We start from the raw sequence: 19963 nt of genomic DNA, 5'->3' as shown, positions 1-19963 counted from the left end.
TATATCATCTCTTCCAGAAAACAGTATGATTTATGATTAATTTAACTTAAATGTTGTTGCCATGGCTTGCTTAGATGAGAATGCAGGAATGGAACATCTGCGTAGTGAGAGATGGTATAGAGAAGACAAGCAGAGAGGATCATCAGTCTCCCCTCATGTCTCATTCTGATCTCCTTTCTCTTTGCAGCAGGGAAGCCACCTAACCCTTGATGGAGAACAGTACAGAGGTGACTGAGTTCATTCTTGCAGGCTTAACAGATGACCCAGAGCTCCAGATCCCTCTCTTCATTGTCTTCCTTCTCATCTATTTCTGCACTGTGCTTGGGAACGTGGGAATGACAGGACTGATTCTGCTGGACTCACACCTCCACACTCCCATGTACCTTTTCCTCAGTCACCTGTCTCTGGTGGACTTTGGTTATTCATCAGCTGTCACTCCCAAGGTAATGGCAGGCCTCATTTCAACAGATAAAATCATATCCCACAATGCTTGTGGCACCCAATTCTACTTTGTTGTAAGCTTTATAACTACAGAAAGTTTCCTCCTGGCTGCCATGGCTTATGACCGCTATGCAGCAGTGTGTAAGCCCCTCCATTACACCACCACCATGACTATAAACACATGTTCCTGTCTGACCATAAGCTCCTATGTCTATGGCTTCATGAATTCCTCCATCCACACTGGGAACATTTTCAGGCTGTCCTTCTGCAAGTCCAATGTGATAGACCACTTTTTCTGTGATGCCCCTCCTCTCCTGGCACTCTCCTGCTCAGACACCTCTGTCAGTGAGATAGTGATTTTCTTCGTGGTGGGGTTTAATGTTCTCTTCTGTATCGTAGTCATCTTCATCTCCTATCTGTTTATATTCATCACAATTCTGAGGATGCGATCATCTGAAGGGCGCCAGAAGGCCTTTTCCACCTGTGCTTCCCACCTCACTGCGGTCTCTATCTTCTATGGGTCAGGCATATTCATGTACTTACAGCCCAGCTCCAGTCACACCATGGGCACTGACAAGGTGGCATCTGTGTTCTACACCATGGTCATCCCCATGCTGAACCCTCTGGTCTACAGCCTGAGGAACAAAGAGGTCAAGAGTGCATTACAAAAGACTGTGGAGAAAGCAAAAATTTCTATAACATTCATATTTTAATTTTATAGAATCTGCATGAAGATTGTTTTATCTACTTCAGATTAATCTTTGCTCAGTTCAAGAAATGGGTTTACTTAGGAACTGTCACTATTGCTTGCTTTAAACCTATGTAATATTTTATTATTTTATTTTATTTCATCCTGGGGTAATGGGTATTGAATCTAGTGCCTGGCACATGGTAAGCACGTTCCTTTCCATTGAACCAGACCAGATGCCTACATTTTGGCATTTTAATAAATGCTATTTCCGTACTCTGGAAATACTGTCTTTCCTCCCAAACAGTTTATTGTTGGTAGTGCTGCCATTAGGGAGTTCCTGGGTTAGTTAATTTGTATTTCTTATTATGAGTGGCTAGCATTTCTTTCATTTTTGAGATTATAATAAAATCATGTAATTTTTCTTTCCTTTCCTCTGTCCAAACCCACCATAACCCACCATATACCTCTCTTTGATCTTTCATTGTTGATAAACCCTCATATATATATATATATATATATATATATATATATATATATATATATATATATATATATATAAAATACACACCCATGTAGACATACACACACATATCCTGATTGGTCTATACAATGCTACTTGTATGTGTATTTTCAAACCTGATGATTTGGTATTGGGCAACCAGTTGATGTTCCCTCTCTTGGAGAAGACTATTTCTTCACTCTCAGCACTCCTTAGTACTTTTAGAAATATTCATATTTGAGATGATAATATATAATATACCATTTATTTTTCCATTTTCTTTCTATGTAATCTCAAATAGACTCTCTTGCTCTTTTTCAAATTCATTCTATCTCTTTCATTTATTGTTATTCCATCCATCCATCTATCCACCCGTCCAACTATGTATGTATGTATGTATCTATCTATGTATCTATGTATCTATGTATCTATGTATGTATGTATGTATGTATGTATGTATGTATGTATCTATCTATCTATCTATCTATCTATCTATCTATCTATCCATCTATCTATCCACCCACCCATCTAACTTTCTGTCTATCCATACATCTATCTTTTTATTATCTCATGGGCTATCCACATTATATAAAATGTTTTGAACTATTAATTTTTGTATCTTCTTCTGTATGTATGTATTTATATATCTTCAATATGCCAATGGCTAAAGGTCCTAATTTTTATTTAAAGCTTTATTTATTCCCGTAGTGAGCCTAAGATGACAGATGAAGATGTGTATGGCATTGGTGCTTGTCTGTAATTCCATCAATTGGGTAGTGGAGGAGGGAGGATATGAAGCTAAAAATCAACCTCAGCTACTTTGAGAATTTAATGAGACAATATCTAAAATAAGGTTAAGTTCTTCCCAGACCTTCTGTAGATACACAGAAACCTTGGGCATATGTAGAATTTTCATGGTCCTCGGCATGCTATGGAGCCTTTTCTGCTTTCCTTCTTAAATTACTTACTAGTTTGGCTGGTGAATACAGTTTCATCTCTGGAGGAGGGACTAGTGTTCCTCAATTGTTCTCATTAAAGAACAATTCTGCTCATATAGATTCTGGTCTCTGCTTTCTTTAATTTCTAAAGCACCTTCATCAATCCCAAACTAACATTTGGTGCTAAAACTCAGAAGATTTTTAGATCGTGTATCCCAGTCTCCCAGAAAAACTGGGAAAGTTTTTCTAGCGCTCCTTAACTATCTCCCTCCTTTTTCTGATAACCATCCAATCAGGAGTGTGGTTTCTGAGTTTACTGAAGGCTACAGGGCTGGCAATTGTGTTCGGAAAGCCCCTGACCTTTCTCAGTGTTTGTCTACATTAACAGTGCAAGCCAGCATCTTAGGTTTTATTGATATGTTGTGTAAACTTGGTTTGGGTCTGTTTCCTCATCTCCCTTTCTCCCTTGTTCTTTCTCACTATCTTCCAACCTACAGAGCAGAGCTTGCTTTACTGTTCACTTTCCCTGCTTGATAACAGTACATTAAACACACAAACCTAGACAAGGTCTGGGTTTAATCTACAAACAATCCTGCACTGACACACTTGCCCAGATTCCATCTTTCTGACTTTTGCATTTAGCATTAGGTTTTGCCTGAAGCCAGGTCACTAGAATTTGGGACCTTGGTGGCTCATTCCAGCTTCCAGAAATTGACTTTGCCTGCCTCATCACTGGAATTTGGGATGCCCATTCCAGATCTTGGTCTCTGGTACTCTGTCATTTTGCGATTTTATGTGATGATTCACTGTCAGAAACTAACCCCATCCTTACTCTGCCAAAAATGGGATTTATTACCTCCATTTGGACACACTTTTTGATTTCCCCCAAACAAACCTGGAGGCATTAGCTTGCCTGTTGATTAGGGTCCTAATTCCATGTAAACATTCTCTCTCATATCTAAATTGAGCATATTAAGTTATGGTAGCAAATTGTCCTGTACTGTTTCAACCCAAAAGATGTTGGAAGATGGATTTGGCTCTCTCATTCCACATTCAAGCATCTTTATCTCAAAATGTCCTCCAAACCACTATCTTTGCTCAGGCTGGCTCTTTGACTCTGTGATAGAGAAAAAGAGTACAAATGAACCCAACCCTTCCCACATCCTGGAACAGGACTTTTCGCATTTCTTAAGAAGCTCTCTAGAGCACCTTTATCTCTTGTTCCTCATCTTTTCTCCAACTCTGAGAGAAAGTGAGTGACATAATTCTAGATGTTCTACTAGTTACCTATGAACTCAGCTTCCTTGACCTATTACTTCGTTTTATTATTTTTCTATTTTACCCCTACCTGCCTACACCATAAGTACAATTTCTTCCTACATCCATACTACCCTATCTAATGAAATTTTCTTTAAAAAAGGAGTGTGTCAATCTGTATTTAATCTATGAGGTGGTGGATACCCTAGGGACTCCTGCCCCAGTTGGAGGTGGTTTACTTTACCATGGTACTGAGTTCAACTTGAACAGAAGGCAACTGTGTAGTTTGCTGCTATCTTCTTTGGTAGCATCCTTGTAATGGAACCAACAATGTAACTAGGCTGCCACCTTTTTGATGATATCATAAAGAAGGCAAATGTCATGTGACTTCACCATGACCTTGGTTAATGTCACCACATGTCACAAATAGAAATGGTAGTGTCCATAAAAGTTTAGGATCCAATTGAGTCCTCTGGGGATCACCGCATCCTTTTTTTTGTAGTATGCTAAGGAGAAAATATCAGACTCCCCCAAAGTTTTTATTCTGTAATTTTAATGTTTCAATTTTGATACAGTTTTTTGAAGATAACTTGCTTCCAGCACAGGTATACTAACAAGAGGAGCTAGTATGAGGTCCTTATGTCCCAAAAGAGATTCAAAAGATAAATTGCCAAGTACTAGAAAAACTGCTACCAGGGAGAAGCTGTTATCATAGGCTCTTAATTCCTACTATTTCTTCTTGTTCTCTCCAGGACCATTTTCCTCTAGCTGAGATAAAATTGTTATGTCTCTCATCAGTACTCCTATGTTCTACATATGTTTGCTTTCTTTCTATCCACTCTAACAATATATTTGCTAAAATATCTATCCTCAGACTCCGGAATGCAGGACTAATGACCTAAATGCCCTAGGTGGGCTGAGAAACTTCTGACAGGAAGATTAACTTGACAGATAACACCTGCGAGATGGCAGGATTCTGGACATTTCTGATAAGAGTACCAACACACCATCCCCACTGTTATCTACCACTCTGAGACTGCAATGGAATGGACCGACAGATAGAATCTTCTATCTCAAAAGTTTCCTTTTCTGTCTTATGAAATCCCAAGCATACTGTACCATGTACCCACAATTTCCACTTCGCTCTCTGGAGTTTAGGGTGGGGGACAACATAGACTACCGGTGTCTTTCAGTTTTTCTGATTAGAGAACAATTCTCATGATAAAAATAAAAGAATTTGGGTAGGTGTTAGTTGCCCCAACTGATATTTATATCTTAGAAAATTGCAATGCTCATAGTTGCTGTTCTTTGAACATGTATCTAAATACAGAGATTTTCCTCACTCAGCTAACTTTATTTAATGGAAAAAACCCATAAATTATAAAAAGGGCTCTTCTAGGGAGCTGTCAGAAGAATAGCTGTATTCCTTTGAAAATGCTCTTTTTATCATTGCCATGGCTGTGAGGCTAACATTTTTTCTGAGATATTATGGGTTTCACTTTGGTACTTCTCAAAGCACCTATGAGCTAGGTTATATGGCAAGTTTAGCCATGGTGGTTGAGTATGATCATGTGAGGATCATCTCCCCCTGTTCAATATGAAGAGACGCCAGACAAAAGATTTGCAGGAATGCCAAAGAAATAAGCAGGTGAACAAACACTACACCTGTTTTTAAAATAACAACAACATTGAAGATACTGTTGGCTCAGGAAAGAAAAATAATTGAAGCAAAATCTCACTCTTAAAATTAGTACTGGGATCATCATAGTAAAACTTGTTTTTATGCGTAATTGCATGGCCTCTGTCCCCACGTCAATCACAGTGAACAAAGACCCTGAATCATATTACCTAAGGAGTAAAAGGATCTCTTCAATCCCACTATGCTAATACTAGCACTGCATTGATCAAGACTTTATTTACTGGGCAGTAATATGGAGAAATAAGTAAATGTTACCTTGAAATTTAGAGATAGATTAGAGCTTATTTTTGCTCTTTCAAAGTCGTTGACAACAGGTATGGCTACAAACAAGAAAGCCTCAACACACTATGGCTAACTAGTATTTTGGGCATAGAGGTGAATAAACTCCACCTGCCCAAAGGTCGGAGAACTATAGTCTATTACTTTAATTTTTCTTAATTTTAATTGATTTTTATTGAGCTCTAATTTTTTTTCTCTGCTCCCCTTCCTGCCCCTTCCCTTCTCTTCAACCCTCTCCCAAAGTCCCTTTTCTCTGAATTTACTCAGGAGATCTTTTTCTACTTTCCATGTAGACTATATCTATATCTGTCTCTCTTAGTATTCTCATTGTTGTCTAGGATCTCTGGGATTGTGATCTGTGAGCTGGTTTTCTTTGCTTTATGTTTAAAAACCATTTATGAATGAGTACATGTGATAATTGTCTTTCTGTGTCTGGGTTACCTCACTCAAAATAATGCTTTCTAGCTTTATCCATTTTCCTGAAAAATTCACAATGTCGTTTTTTTTAAATTTATTTATTTATTTATTAAAAATTTCCACCTCTTCCCTGCCTCCCTTTTCCCTCCCCATCCCCACCTCCCCCTCCCTCTCTAGCCTTAAGAGCAGTCAGAGTTCCCTGCCCAGTGGGAAATCCAAGGTCCTCCCCGCTCCATATAGGTCTAGAAAGGTGAGCATCCAAACAAACCAGGCCCCCACAAAGTCAGTCCATGCAGTAGGATAAAAACCCAGTGCCATTGTCCTTGGCTTCTCAATCAGCCTTCATTGCCAGCCACGTTCAGAGTGTCCATTTTGATCACATGCTCCATCACTCCCAGTCTAGCTGGCCTAGGTGAGCTCCCATTAGATCAGTCCCACCATCTCAGTGGGTGGACACATCCTTCAAGGTCCTGACTTCCTTGTTCACGTTCTCCCTCCTTCTGCTCCTCATTTGGACCTAGGGAGCTAAGTCCAGTGCTCCAATGTGGGTCTCTGTCTCTATCTCCATCTGTCGCCAGATGAAGGTTCTATGGTGATATGCAAGATATTCATCAGTATGTCTTTGGGACAAGGCCAGTTCAGGCACCCTCTCCTCTGCTGCCCAAGGAACAATCTGGGGACCTCTCCTTGGACCTGGGAACCCCTCTAGAATCAAGTCTCTTGCAAACCCTAAAATGGCTCCCTTAATTAAGATATTTGCTTCCCTCCTCCCATATCCATCCTTCCTCCTTCCCATCCATCCCATTCCCCCAAGCTTTCCCTAATTCTCCTGTTCTCCCTTCTCTCTACCCATCTCCCCTTACTTATTTTTTTCTGCTGTGTAATACTCCATTGTGTAAATGTACCACATTTTTCTTATTAATTTTTCAGTCATGGGTCATTCAGGTTGTTTGCAGGTTCTGGCTACAAAAAACAATGCTTCTATGAGCATAGTTGAGCACATGTTCTTGTGGCACGATTGAGCATCTTTTGGATAAATACCCAAAAGTGGTATTGCTGGATCTTGAAGAAGGTTGTTTCCTAAAATTCTGAGAAATCGCCACACTGACATCCAAAGGGTCTGTATCAATTGCATTCCCACCAGCAATGCTGAAGTGTTCCCTTTATGCCACACTTTTCCAGAATAAGTTGTCATCAATGTTTTTTTATCTTGGTCATTTTTATAGATATAAAATGGAATCACAGAGTTGTTTTGATTTGCATTTCTCTGATAACTAAGGATGTTGAGCATTTCCTTAAGTGTCTTTCAGCCATTTTTGATTCTCCTGTTCAGAGTTCTCTGTTTAGATCTGTACTCCATTTTTTGTTAAATTGGATTGCTTGTTCTTTTGATGACCAATTTCTTGAGTTCTTTGTATATTTTGGAGATTAGCCCTCTGTCCAATGTGGGGATCTTTTTTCATTCTTTAGGCTGTAGTATTGTTTTGTTGACTGTGTCCTTTGTTGTACAGAAGCTTTTCCATTTCAGGAGGTCCCATTTCTTCTTTTTTTAAAAAATATTTATTTATTTATTATATAGACAATATTCTGTCTGTGTGTATGCCTGCAGGCCAGAAGAGGGCACCAGACCCCATTACAGATGGTTGTGAGCCACCATGTGGTTGCTGGAAATTGAACTTAGGACCTTTGGAAGAGCAGGCAATGCTCATAACCTCTGAGCCATCTCTCCAGCCAAGGTCCCATTTCTTAATTCTGTCTCAGATTCAATTAATTTCTTAATTGCTGCTGGGGTTATATTTAGGAAGTGGTCTCCTGTGCCAATGCATTTAAGTGTACTTCTCACTTTCTCTTCTATGAGTTTCAGTATTGCTGGCTTTATGTTGAAGTCTTTCATCTATTTGGACTTGAGTTTTGTGCATTGTTATAGATATGGGTCTATTTTCATTCTTCTACATGTTGATATCCAGTTATGCCATCACCATTTGTTAAATATGGTTCCTTTTTTCCATTTGATATTTTTTGCTTCATTGTCAAAAATCAAGTGTTTGAAAGTATGTGTTTTAATATTCGGGTCTTTGATTTGGTTCCATTGGTCCTCTTATCTGTTTTTTTGCCAACACCAGGCTGTTTTCAGTATTGTAGCTCTGTAGTAGAATTTGAAGTCAGGGATCGTGATGCCTCCAGAAGTTTGTTTATTGTACAGGACTCTTCTGGCTATCCTGGAATTTTTACTTTTTCATATGAAGTTGAGTACCATTCTTTCAAGGTCTGTGAAGAATTTTGCTGAGATTTTTATGGACATTGCATTGAATCTATAGATTGTTTTTACAAGATTGCCATTTTTTACTATGTGAGCTCTACTTACTGAAAGCATGGGAGATCTTTCCACTTTCTAGTGTCTTCTTCAATTTCATTTTCAGAGATTTAACATTCTTGTCATTCAAGTCTTCCACTTTTTAGGTTAGAGTTACTGCAAGATATTTTATGCTATTTGTGGCTATTGTGAAGGGTGTTGTTTCTCTGATTTCTTTCTCAGCCCAATCATCATCTGTGTGTAGGAGGGCTACTGATTTTTTGAGTTAATCTTGTATCCTGCTACATTACTGAATGTATTTTTGAGTTGTAGAAGTTCTTTGATACAATTTTTGGGGTTGCTCATGTAAAGTATCACATCATCAGCAAATAGTGAGCGTTTGAATTATTTTTTTTCTAATTTGTATCCCCTTGATCTTCTTTTGGTGTCCTATTGCTCTATCTAGGACCTTAAGAACTATATTGAATAGATATGGAGAGAGTAGACAACCTTGTTTTATTCCTGACTTCAGTGGGCTTTCTTGGAGTTTCTCTCCATTTTTTTTTATGTTGGCTGTTGATCCATTGTATATTGCCTTTACTGTATTTAGGTATGTTCCTTGTATCCCTGCTTTCTCCAAGATCTTTATCATGAAGGGTTGTTGTATTGTGTTGCAGCATCTAATGAGATAATCATGCGGTTTTTATTTTTTAGTTTGTTTATATGGTGGATTAAGTTGACAGATTTTTATATGTTGAATCATCCCTGTATGTCTGGGAGGAAGCCGACATGATCATGGTGGATGATGGTTCTGATGTGTTCTTGAATTTGATTTGCCAGTATATTATTAAGTATTTTTGTATCAATGTTCATGAGTGAGATTGGTCGGTAATTCTCTTTCTTAGTAATGTCTTTGTGTGGTTTGAGTATCAAAGTTATTGTAGCCTCAAAAAAGTTTGGCAACATTCCTTCTGTTTCTATTGTGTGGAATAATTTGAGGAGTATTGGTATTCATTATTTTTGGATATCTTGTAGAATTCTAATCTGAAACCATCTGGTCTGGGGATTTTTTGTTTTTTTGTTTTTGGTTGGGAGACTTTTTTGATGATTGTTTGCATTTCTTCAGCCCTTATAGGTTTTTTTTTTTTTTTAAACTTACTTATCTGTTCTTGATTTAATTTTGGTAAGTGATATTTATCCAGAAAGTTGTCCATTTCCTTTAAGTTTTCCAACTTTGGGGAGTACATGTTTTCAAATGTTCTGTTAATTCACTAGTGTGGGCTATTCCAGTCTTTTAATGTATGCATGTAGCACTATGAACTTTCTTCTAGCACTGTTCCCACTGTGTCACATAAATTTGGGTATGTTATGTGGTCATTTTCATTGAATTTTAGGAAGTCTTTAATTTCTTTCTTTAATTCTCCCTTGACCCATTGATGATTCAGTTGAGCATTGTTTAATTTCCATGTGTTTGTGGACTTTCTGGAATTAGTATTGCTGTTGAATTCTAGTTTTAAACAATAGTGATCTAATAAGATACATGAGGTTATTCCAAATTTCTTATTTGGTGAGGTTTTTTTTTGTTACTGAGTATGTGATCAATTTTTGAGAACGTTCCATGAAGTGCTGAGAAGAGGGTATATTCTTTTCTGTTTGGATGGATTGTTCTATAGATGTCTGTTAAGTCTATTTGAGTCATAACATCTGTTAGTTCCCTTATTTCTCTGTTTATTTTTTGTTTGTCTGACCTGTCCAGTGGTGATAGTGGAGTGTTGAAGTCTTTCACTATTAGTGTATGGGGTATAATGTAAGCTTTCAAAGTGTTTCTTTTACATATGAGGGTGCCCTTGTATTTGGGGCATAGATGTTCAGTATTGAGATTTCCTCTTGACGCATTTTCCTCTGACTAATATGAAATGTCCTTCTTTGTCTTTTTTGATTGATTTTAGTTTATAGACTATTTTGTTAGATATTAGGATACCTACACCCACTTGTTTCTTAGGTCCATTTGATTGGAATATTTTTTCCAATACTTTACTCTGAGGTGATGTCTCACCTTTGAGTTTGAGGTGTGCTTCTTGTATGCAGAAGAAGGATAAATTCTGTTTTTGTATCTAGTCTGTTAGCCTGTGACTTTTTATAGGTGAGTTGAGTCCATTTATATTAAAGGATATCAATGACCAGTGTTTGCTATCTCCTGTTAATTTATTTTTCTCTGTTGGTGATGTTAATCTGTGCGTTTTTCCCTTTTTGGGAATTTGCTGCGATGAGACCATCAATTGTCTGTGTTTTTGTTGATGTAGCCAACTTCCTTGCATGGCATTTTCCTTCTAGTATTTTGTGTATGGCTGGGTTTGTGGCTATGTATTGGTTAAATCTGTTTTTTTTTTTTTTCATGGAATATTTTGTTTTGTCCTTCTATGGTGATTGGAAGCTTTGCTGGGTATAGTAGTCTGGGCTGGCATCCATGATCTCTTAATGTCTGTATAATGCTTGATGGCAACCTTCTGGCTTTCACTGTCTCCAATGAGAAGTTAGGTGTAATTCTGATATGTCTGCCTTTTTATGTTACTTGGCCTTTTTTTCTTCGCAGCTCTTAATATTCTCCCTTTATTCTGTATATTTAGTGTTTTGATTATTATGTGCTGAGAGCAGTTTTTTTCTTTTTCAAGTCTATTTGGTATTCTGTAAGCTTCTTGTATCTTCATAGTCAAAGCTTTCTTTAGGTTGGGAAAGTTTTCTTCTATAATCTTGTTAAATATATTTTCTGTGCTAATGAGTTGAAGTTCTCCTTCTGTTCCTACTATTCTTATTTTGGCCTTTTCATGGTATCCCATATTTCCTGGATGTTTTTGGTTAAGCTTTTGTTAGATTTAATGTTTTCTTTTACTGATGAATCTATTTCCTCTATTGTATTTTCAACATTTGAGTTTCTCTCTTCCATCTCTTACATTCCGCTGTTTATGCTTGTGTTTGTGATTCCTGACTGTTTTCTCATGATTTATGTTTCTCTAATTCTCTCAGGATGTGTTTTCTTTATTGTCTCTATTTCAGTTTTAAAATCTTAAACAGTTTCTTTCCTATGTTTGTTTGCTTTTTGTTGGTTTTCTTTAAGGAATTTGCTGATGTCATCCAATTTTTTCTTTGTTTTTTCCTCCATTTCTTTGAGGGAATTTCTCATTTCCTTCTTAAAAGTTTCAAAGATGCGCCTGAAGTTATTTTTTATGTTATTTTCTTTTGCCTCATCTATATTTGGTTGTTCAAGTCCTCTGTTGTAGGGTCTTTAGGTTTTACTGGTGTTGTGTTGCTCCTTGTGGTGTTGCATGTATTCTTACTTTTTATAGTCATCTTTCTCTCTAAAAGTTATGGTTGTGGTCTGTGATTCTGTTGGTTAATCTTCTACATACCAGTGAATCCAAGGCTCAGATGGTTGTTACTCATGGCACAGTCAGTACTATGGTTCTAGTTACCCTGTTGGTCACTCTTTTTTCCTGGAGGTTGCTCAGTGCTCCAGGGCTTGGCTCTGCTCCCTTGGAGTTTGTTGTCTTAGGCCTGCTCTAACCTAGGTAGTTCACTAAGACCTGTTTCTGTAAATATCCCTGGTCTAAATTCATTCCTACAGAGGTCCCTGCCTTGGGCTTGGTCCTGTAAAGAACCCTGGCTCTGATCTACTTTTTTGAAGTTCCCAGACTCGGGTTTGCCCAGACCTGTGGAGACCTGGCTCAGGCATACTCCCTCAGAGGTCTAAGACTCACCACAGTGCTTTCTGGTTCCTGCCTACTCCCTTTGATGTCCCAGAGTGATGCCGGGACTTAAAGAGGTCCTGGCTCAGGCCTACTTCCTCAGAGGTCCTAGACTCATGCCAGGATCTGTAGAAATCTCTTCTTCCTGTTTACTCCCCCAGAGGTCCCAGAATCATACCCAGACCCACAAGGTCCTGGCTCAGGCCTAGTTCCTTGGAGGTCCTAGACTCATGCCCAGATTCCCAGGGTGCCTTGCTTATGTCTACTCCATTGAGGTTTCCAGAGTCACGCCTGGACACTCAGCAGTCTCTGTCTGTGGCCCTCTCACTCATAGGTTGCTCCCTTGTGCACGTTCCTGTGGAGTTTGCTGTCTCAGGTCTGCTCTGTCCCAGGTTTCTGGCACAGTCCTGCCTCCACATATGTCCCTTGCCTGGATCTGCTCCCACTCCCATGGAGGTCACTTTCTCAGGCACACTCTGGCATATGTAGCTGATTTAATCTTGCTCCAGTGGAGCTCACTGCCTCAGGCCTGCTCTGGCCTAGGTCACTGGCCTGGTCTGTCTTTAGCAAATGACTCTGGTTTGGATCTGCTCCTACTCTCATGGACTTCACTATCAGAGATCTGCTCTGGTCCAGGTTGCTGGATCAGTCCTCCTCTTTTGGAAATCACTGTCTCATACCATCTCTGGCCTAGGTCGTTGGTTCAGTCTTGCCCGTATGAGACAAGTCTATTTCTTTTATCATGTTAATGAAATCTATTGCCTCCTCCCTCCCCTTTTGGAGTGAAGTATATAAGCATATGGAAAATAAACAAGGCAGATTCAGTGTTCACTGAATATCTCTCCCATTGCTGTTCTGTGTTTAGGCCTTTTCTTTCTTTCACATCTCTGTTTCTTTTGCTTAGTAATTATAATCCTCACACCCTTACCCTGGAATATGAGAAACTTATTGGGGCATGGCTTACAAATAAAACAAAATAGTTCAAGAGCTGAAAGTAGAGAGAGAATCAATAAAGAAAACACAAACTGAAAGAAATCTGAAAATGAAAGTTTTAGGAACTTGAACAGGAAATTCAGAGACAAGACTCATTACATAATATAAGAGACTAAAGAGAAAAATCTCAGACAATAAAAACATGTTAGAAGTAATGAACATGTTGGTCAAAAACAATGTTAATTATAAAAATCTCCTGGCAAAAAACATTTAGGAAATCTGAGAAACTATGAAAGAACCAAATCTGTAAATAGTAGGAACAGAGGAAGGAGATGTAACCCAGGTCAATGGCACAAAAACTATTTTCAACAAAATCATAAAAAAATCCCTAGCCTACAGAAAAAGATGATTATCAAAATATAAGAAGTATAGAGGACATCAAATAGACTGGATCAGAAAAGAAATTCCCTCAACACATAATAATCAGAACATTAATCATATAGAACAAAAACAGAATACTAAAAGTAGCAAGGGAAATGATCAAATACCATATTAAGGGAGACCTATTAGAATAACATGCAACATTTAAATAGAGACTTTAAAAGTCAGAAATATCCAGATATTTGTCCTACAGACACTTAAGACAACAGAGACACAAGTCCAGACTACTATAGCTAGCAAAACTTTAAATGATAATAGAGAAAATAAAACATTTGAGGACAGAAGCAAATCTAAACAATATTTAATCCAGACTACAAAAGGTACTAGAAGGAAAATTTCAGCTAAAGGGGTTAATCATACCCCAACACAAAAGAAACTAGCAATCTCAGATCAGCAAATAAAAAAGCACACACATGTACGCACGCACATGTGCACACACACAGACACACACATACACACACAGTACCACCACCACCATGAGTACCTTCAGGCAAAACAATGCTTTCAACATCAATGATCTCAATTCTTCAATAAAAAGACACAACTAAACTGGACAGTGGTGGCTCATACCTTTAATCTTCACAATTAGAAAGTAGAGTCATGCAGATCTTTGGGAGTTTGAGAGCCATCTTGTCTACAGAGTTAGTTCAAGGACAGGCTCCAAAACTACAGAGAAAATCTGTCTCTGATAAAAGCCACAGACTAACAGAAAGAGATGAAAATATAATCCATCTTTTGTACAAGTTCTAATTGGTATTAATAACAAAAACCCAGAGACAGATATTAGGGGACGAAACCTGGAAGATCAGAGCAGCAGAACAGCCAGTCAGCAGAGATGTCACCTCTACCAATGCTCCGACCAAAGGGGCAATCCTGTCTATGAATCCTCAGACTGCATCTCAACTCCTGTTGGTTTCCGCCTTATATTCCTGTCTCTGCCCAGCCATATCATTCCTCTCTCCACCTCCCTAGTGCTGTGATCACCTTTGTGTGGATTCTGTTTCTCTTTTAGACAGATTCAAACTCATGTCGCTTAGGATATTTTTTAACTCAGAGATATTCACCTGCCTCTGTCTCCTGAGTGCTAGTATTAAAGGTGTGTACCACCACTTCCTAGCCTCTATGACTAACTAGTGGCTTAGCTCTGTGTTCTGATCTTCAAGCAAGCTTTATTTGTTAGATTGCAAATAAAATATCACTACATCTATCCTTCTGCTGCATCCATGAAATATACCTTAACATCAAAGTTAGATATCACCTCAAAGTAAAAAGATGGAAAAAGATATTCTAAAAAATGAACCTAAGACCAATCTAGTATGGTAATTTTAAGAAATGACAGAAGAAACTTCAAACCAAAACTAGCTAGACTAGATGGGAAAGGATACTATATACCCATCAAAGAAAAAATTCAAGAGGACATACCAATTCTTAACATTTATGCCCCAAACACAAGGGTACTTACACTTGTAAAAGAAAGACTTCTACCCCTTAAATCACATATTGACTGTTACACAGAGATAGTAGGAGACTCTAATTTACATAGGCTCACAAATGGACAGCTCATCCAGGCAAAAACTAAACAGAGAAATACTGGAGCTAATAGATGCTATAAATCAAATGGATGATACCAGGTTTTAACACCACTGGAAGGGTACACACACACACACACACACACACACACACACACGCATGTTGGGCCCTGTCTCCCCTTACTCCTTGAGGTACAAATTGTAAGGACTGTTTTGGCTAACCAGCAAAGCTTCCTACTAATTCCTGTGCTCATTCTGCCAAGGCCTGGTGATGTAGCTGCAGGGCACAGTCTATCTTTGGCGTGGTAATTTCCCACCTGCCTGGGAGAATTACAAGGCACCAAGTTCCCTCTCCACTGTCTGTCACTCTCTCTCTGCTCTCCACACCCTACCTGGGAAGAGTTTCCACATGGCGCCAGTTCCCTTCGCCCCCATGGCTGGGAGAAAGTTCCCTTACTGGGGCCAAGGTATATTAGCCTTGCATTCTGCTAAATAAAGTGGCATTCGGCTCTTGACAAATGACCCATATCTCTTTGTGTGTGTGTGTGTGTGTGTGTGTGTGTGTGTGTGTGTCTTTTGTTTAATCCCCAGGCCCTTGCCCCAAACTCGTAGCCCACATGGAAGCGAGCGAACCTTGCCGGGAGAGGGTGGTGCAGATTCGGGTGGTACACACACACACACACACACACACACCCCTTGACTTGTGGCTACAGTGTCTGTATATGCTTGAATGCATGGATAAACACTGCAAAAACACTTCTCTGGGTAGCTTTGAGAAGCAAGGTGTTTCATGGTGTCTTGTTAAAGTAGTTTTGAAAATGAACTTACACTTCATACTTACTGTATAAGATGATGGCATGTAAGTTACCCAGACACTCTGAAGTTCTCTTTTCTATTGTTCCAGGCTAGAACATTCATCCTGGAATGCAAGTACATGTGTGCGTGTGTGTGTTTGTGTGTGTGTGTGTGTGTGTGTGAGTGTGTGTGTGTGCGATATATTTGCCTGTGTGGAAGACTGATGTTAACTTTGGGTGTCCATATTCACTTTCCATCTTGTTTCTCACAGTGTCGCTTTTCTGCCATGGTACACATCAGGGTACCTCCTGTGGCCTTCTAAGGATTCTCATCCCCAAGTTTCATATTGCTATAGGAGTGATGGAATTGCAAATACTTTGCAGTGGTTCTGGGGATCCAAATTCATGTCTCTGTGCTTGTGCAGCAAGTATTTTACTGGTCAAGCCATCTCCCCAGCCCCCAACTTCTATTTATTGGTACTAAATCTCTTGCTTTACTGCGCTCTTCTTGGTGCAAGCTTTTCATACTCTTCTGGTCAGACTTCAACTTTTTAAAATTTTTCTGTTTTTCTTTTGCTTCTAGTTCTTATTGCAAATATGGTTTAAAAGTAGCTGATAACTCCCATCTAGAGACTTACTACTGCCTTTCTTTGAAATTTCTTTAGCCAAATTTATTACTCTGTTACCTTTAAACTTGACCATACACAAAGTCTCAGCAGATGAACAAAATGTAGACACTCTTTGTCAGAGTGTAGCATACATAATTACAAGTGCAGATTCAGATAAACTTCTCTTTTCCACCTGAAACCTGGTCCACATTTATTTTTTGGGTTTTATTGGTGTTTTCACCTGAAGTCCCAGTATAATTACCCATTTTATGCTTTACTACATTTTCGGGTACTCTAGCTTTCCTCTCTAACTGTTACTAAACTGTTCCCGTAAATCAGTTGCTAAGGCTTCTTAGTTACATTGTCAGTAATAGTCATGGCAACAATCCCCTTTTCTAAGGGTGTCTTGTGTCTGTCTCAAAATAACTAAGGAAAAAACTGCTAAAAAGGAAGAAATATTTCTTAGCCTCATGGTCAGAGCTGCAGTTCATGCTATTTGTAATTCATCGCTTCCAGGAATGTGGTAAAGTAGAGTGTGGTCAGTGTGTGAAGGGAGTGATGGAGTAAGGGACTCACCCCATGGTCATCCAGAAGCTACATTAGGCATTGGAAATTATGAATCTCCTTGAAGAAAAAAAGCAAAACTATGAATACTGTTTTTATATGTTTGAGGTCCAACATCTTTTTTTTTGTTGTTGTTGATGCTGAAGTAAATTGGTATTGCCCGGAGCAGACAAGTCTCATTGTCCTGAAAAACCTGATGTTGTTAAAACATCTTAAATGTCATATTCTGTAGATCCCTGAAGTGTTTGAAGACTGCCTGTCTGTCTAAAATATTTTTGTTTAATGTTGAAATCATACTAACATTACTACATGTTTGATTGTTAAAGATGAAAAACCACTAACCTGTATTTTTGTTTCTTTCTTTTTTTAAAAATAACTCATTTGTTTTTATTTTATGCCAATTTTCATTTTTGCCTGCATGTATGTTTTGTGAGAGTGTCAGATCTTGAAGTTATAGACAGCTATTAGCTGCCAAGTACGGTGCTGGGAATTAAACCCAGTTAAGAGCAATCAGTGCTCTTAACTGCTGAGCTATCTCTTCAGTTCTAATCTATATTTCCTAGTTATCCTAAGCAGTTTTTAATAATAGCTTTTAAGGTCTAGAACGACACATTTCAAATGAGCTACATACCTTAAACAAGAGTAAAAACATATATACAGTATGTTAAAACAAAAATAGCATTAAATTTGTATCATCATATATAATCTATACCAATGAAAATATTGGAGGTTAATTGTAGCTCTTTTCATTTTGAAAGTAGATTGAATAACTTATCCTTTCATCCTATATTTTTTATATCCTCTTTCCTTTTTGGGAGATATATTAAAAATAAGAATAAAGTAAGAAGCATAAAATTTGACACAGGAGGATGAGATAGTGTAGGTGGTATGTGAATAGTTGGCTCATAAAACTTGTCAGAGAGGATCCATGAGAAAGCAGCAACTGAAGCTGATATTTGAAAGAGATGAAAGCATTACTTATAGGATGAGCAAATGTGAAACAAATGAACAAGTATGATTGATGTAAGAAAAAAATCAAAGAAGAAGAAGATTGGGAGAAAGGGGTTACTTAAAATGAATGGCTATTTTACAAAGAACTTTCTTAAAGAAAGTAATATAAATAAAGTTATACATACTAATTTTCAGCTTGATTCAAATGTCATTTGATAATGCTTAACAATATATGAGTACATTACAATATTTCAATTAATCCTCCATTTTCTTCTGTTTTATTGTAACTTTTTAAATTTCAAGTATAAGATGATATATATATACCTAAAATGACATAATCCAGTTGAAATATTAAATAATAGGAAATTTCAGAATTCGTCATTTGCGAACATCAAAGAAAATACATATAATTTCATTTAATTATTGAATTTGTTTTTATTCAAGACTTTTATGCCAATATAGAGAAAAATAAACATTACACAAATATTACATTTTTATAAATTAAATAAAAGATTAGATTATAATCAGTGTATTAGTTACCATTCTGTGATGTGATAAAATACAAGTCACCAAGAGCAACTTAAGGAAGAAAAAGTTTGTTTGGGATTATGATTTCAGAGGAATACAAAAATCATGACAATAGGAGTGGCAACAAGGGACAGGCAAGGTGGAAGCAGCTGGAGCCTGAGAGATCACATCTTCAATCAAAACATTAAGTAGCAATCACAAACATTAAGTAGAGAGAACACTGGAAAGGGAGCAGAATTATGAACACTCAAAATCCTGTTCCAAGTAATGTATTTCATCTTGCAAGTTTCTACTATGTAAACCTCATTCCTGAGCAGCATTACCAACTGGGGACCAAGTGTTCAAATAGGTGAGCCCATAGGAGATACTTTTTATCCAAAACACCACACTCACTAAATGCTTTTGTAGTTTCCAAAGTTCCCCTGAGAAACAGAATCAATAGGATACATGGTTAAATAAAAGGATATTTATTGTGTATAGTGACTTATGTGATAGGGAGGCTTAGAAGTACCGTGATAACCTCCCATTAAGCATGAGAAGAAAAAAAGCCAGTGATTAAGGCAATCTAAGTTCAGAAGCCTGAGAAAAGGGAGGTGACACATAGCAGGGATAAGTTCTGAAGGTCAAATTCAAAATAGTCGGAACTGGATCAGCACTTTGATGTCTAAGGATGTGAGGAGATGAATATTCATGGTAAAGGAGGAAGGGTGAAGTAGAGAGAAGAGGGAGCATGTGGCAAAAAGGAAGTGGGAGAGATGGGGGAATTGTATGTCTTTGAACTCTAAGCGGTGACATCATGTCCAGCCTCGTAAATGAGATAATATGTTTGTCTTCTAATTTAACTGTTCCTTACGCTAGACTCTAGAACTCTTGGAAATATGGTCATAAATACACCATTAATCCAGGCAGTTGAACACATAAAACTAAACACCACAAATAACCACATTACATACATAATTCTATAAAATTTGCTACATTTATGTGCTTATTATAAAACACCTTCATGCTTTCCTTATATGTATGATATTCATCTTTAAGCTAATTTATCTGTATTCACATTAAGATGTAGTAGGATAAATAAAGGCAATTAAGTGATGTAACAAATTATTAATGACATTTTCAAAACATTAAGCTATCTTATATCATTCTTGTATATAACTCTGTTTTAAATATTTTTCTTAAAGTTTTAAAGAAGAAGTAAAACTATTATTTCATCTACTTTAATTTGGTGTGGACATCAACTCTAATTTAGTACATGGTAGAGTTTTGAGAAGAATGAAGCTAGGAACAGTGCATCTCAGAGAGCTAAGTCAACATTCTAAAAAATTGCTTTCAACAAATGAATGCCTTCTTCACCT

General features: G+C 37.7%; 1 protein-coding gene across 1 annotated transcript; it reads left to right on the top strand.

Moving 5' to 3' along the window:
• The first annotated feature begins 209 nt into the window (after positions 1–209).
• On the top strand, positions 210–1154 carry LOC125398026 (olfactory receptor 5B12-like). The gene has a single exon (XM_048430581.2). It carries the CDS (start codon positions 210–212, stop codon positions 1152–1154), a length of 945 nt encoding a protein of 314 aa, XP_048286538.1.
• The last annotated feature ends 18809 nt before the right edge of the window (positions 1155–19963 follow it).

This window comes from Myodes glareolus, chromosome 7 (assembly GCF_982192425.1).
Source record: "Myodes glareolus chromosome 7, mMyoGla1.1, whole genome shotgun sequence".
Lineage (NCBI taxonomy): Eukaryota > Metazoa > Chordata > Mammalia > Rodentia > Cricetidae > Myodes > Myodes glareolus.
Note: the sequence above shows the minus strand (reverse complement) of the source record. Positions and strands in the feature narration are given on the sequence as shown.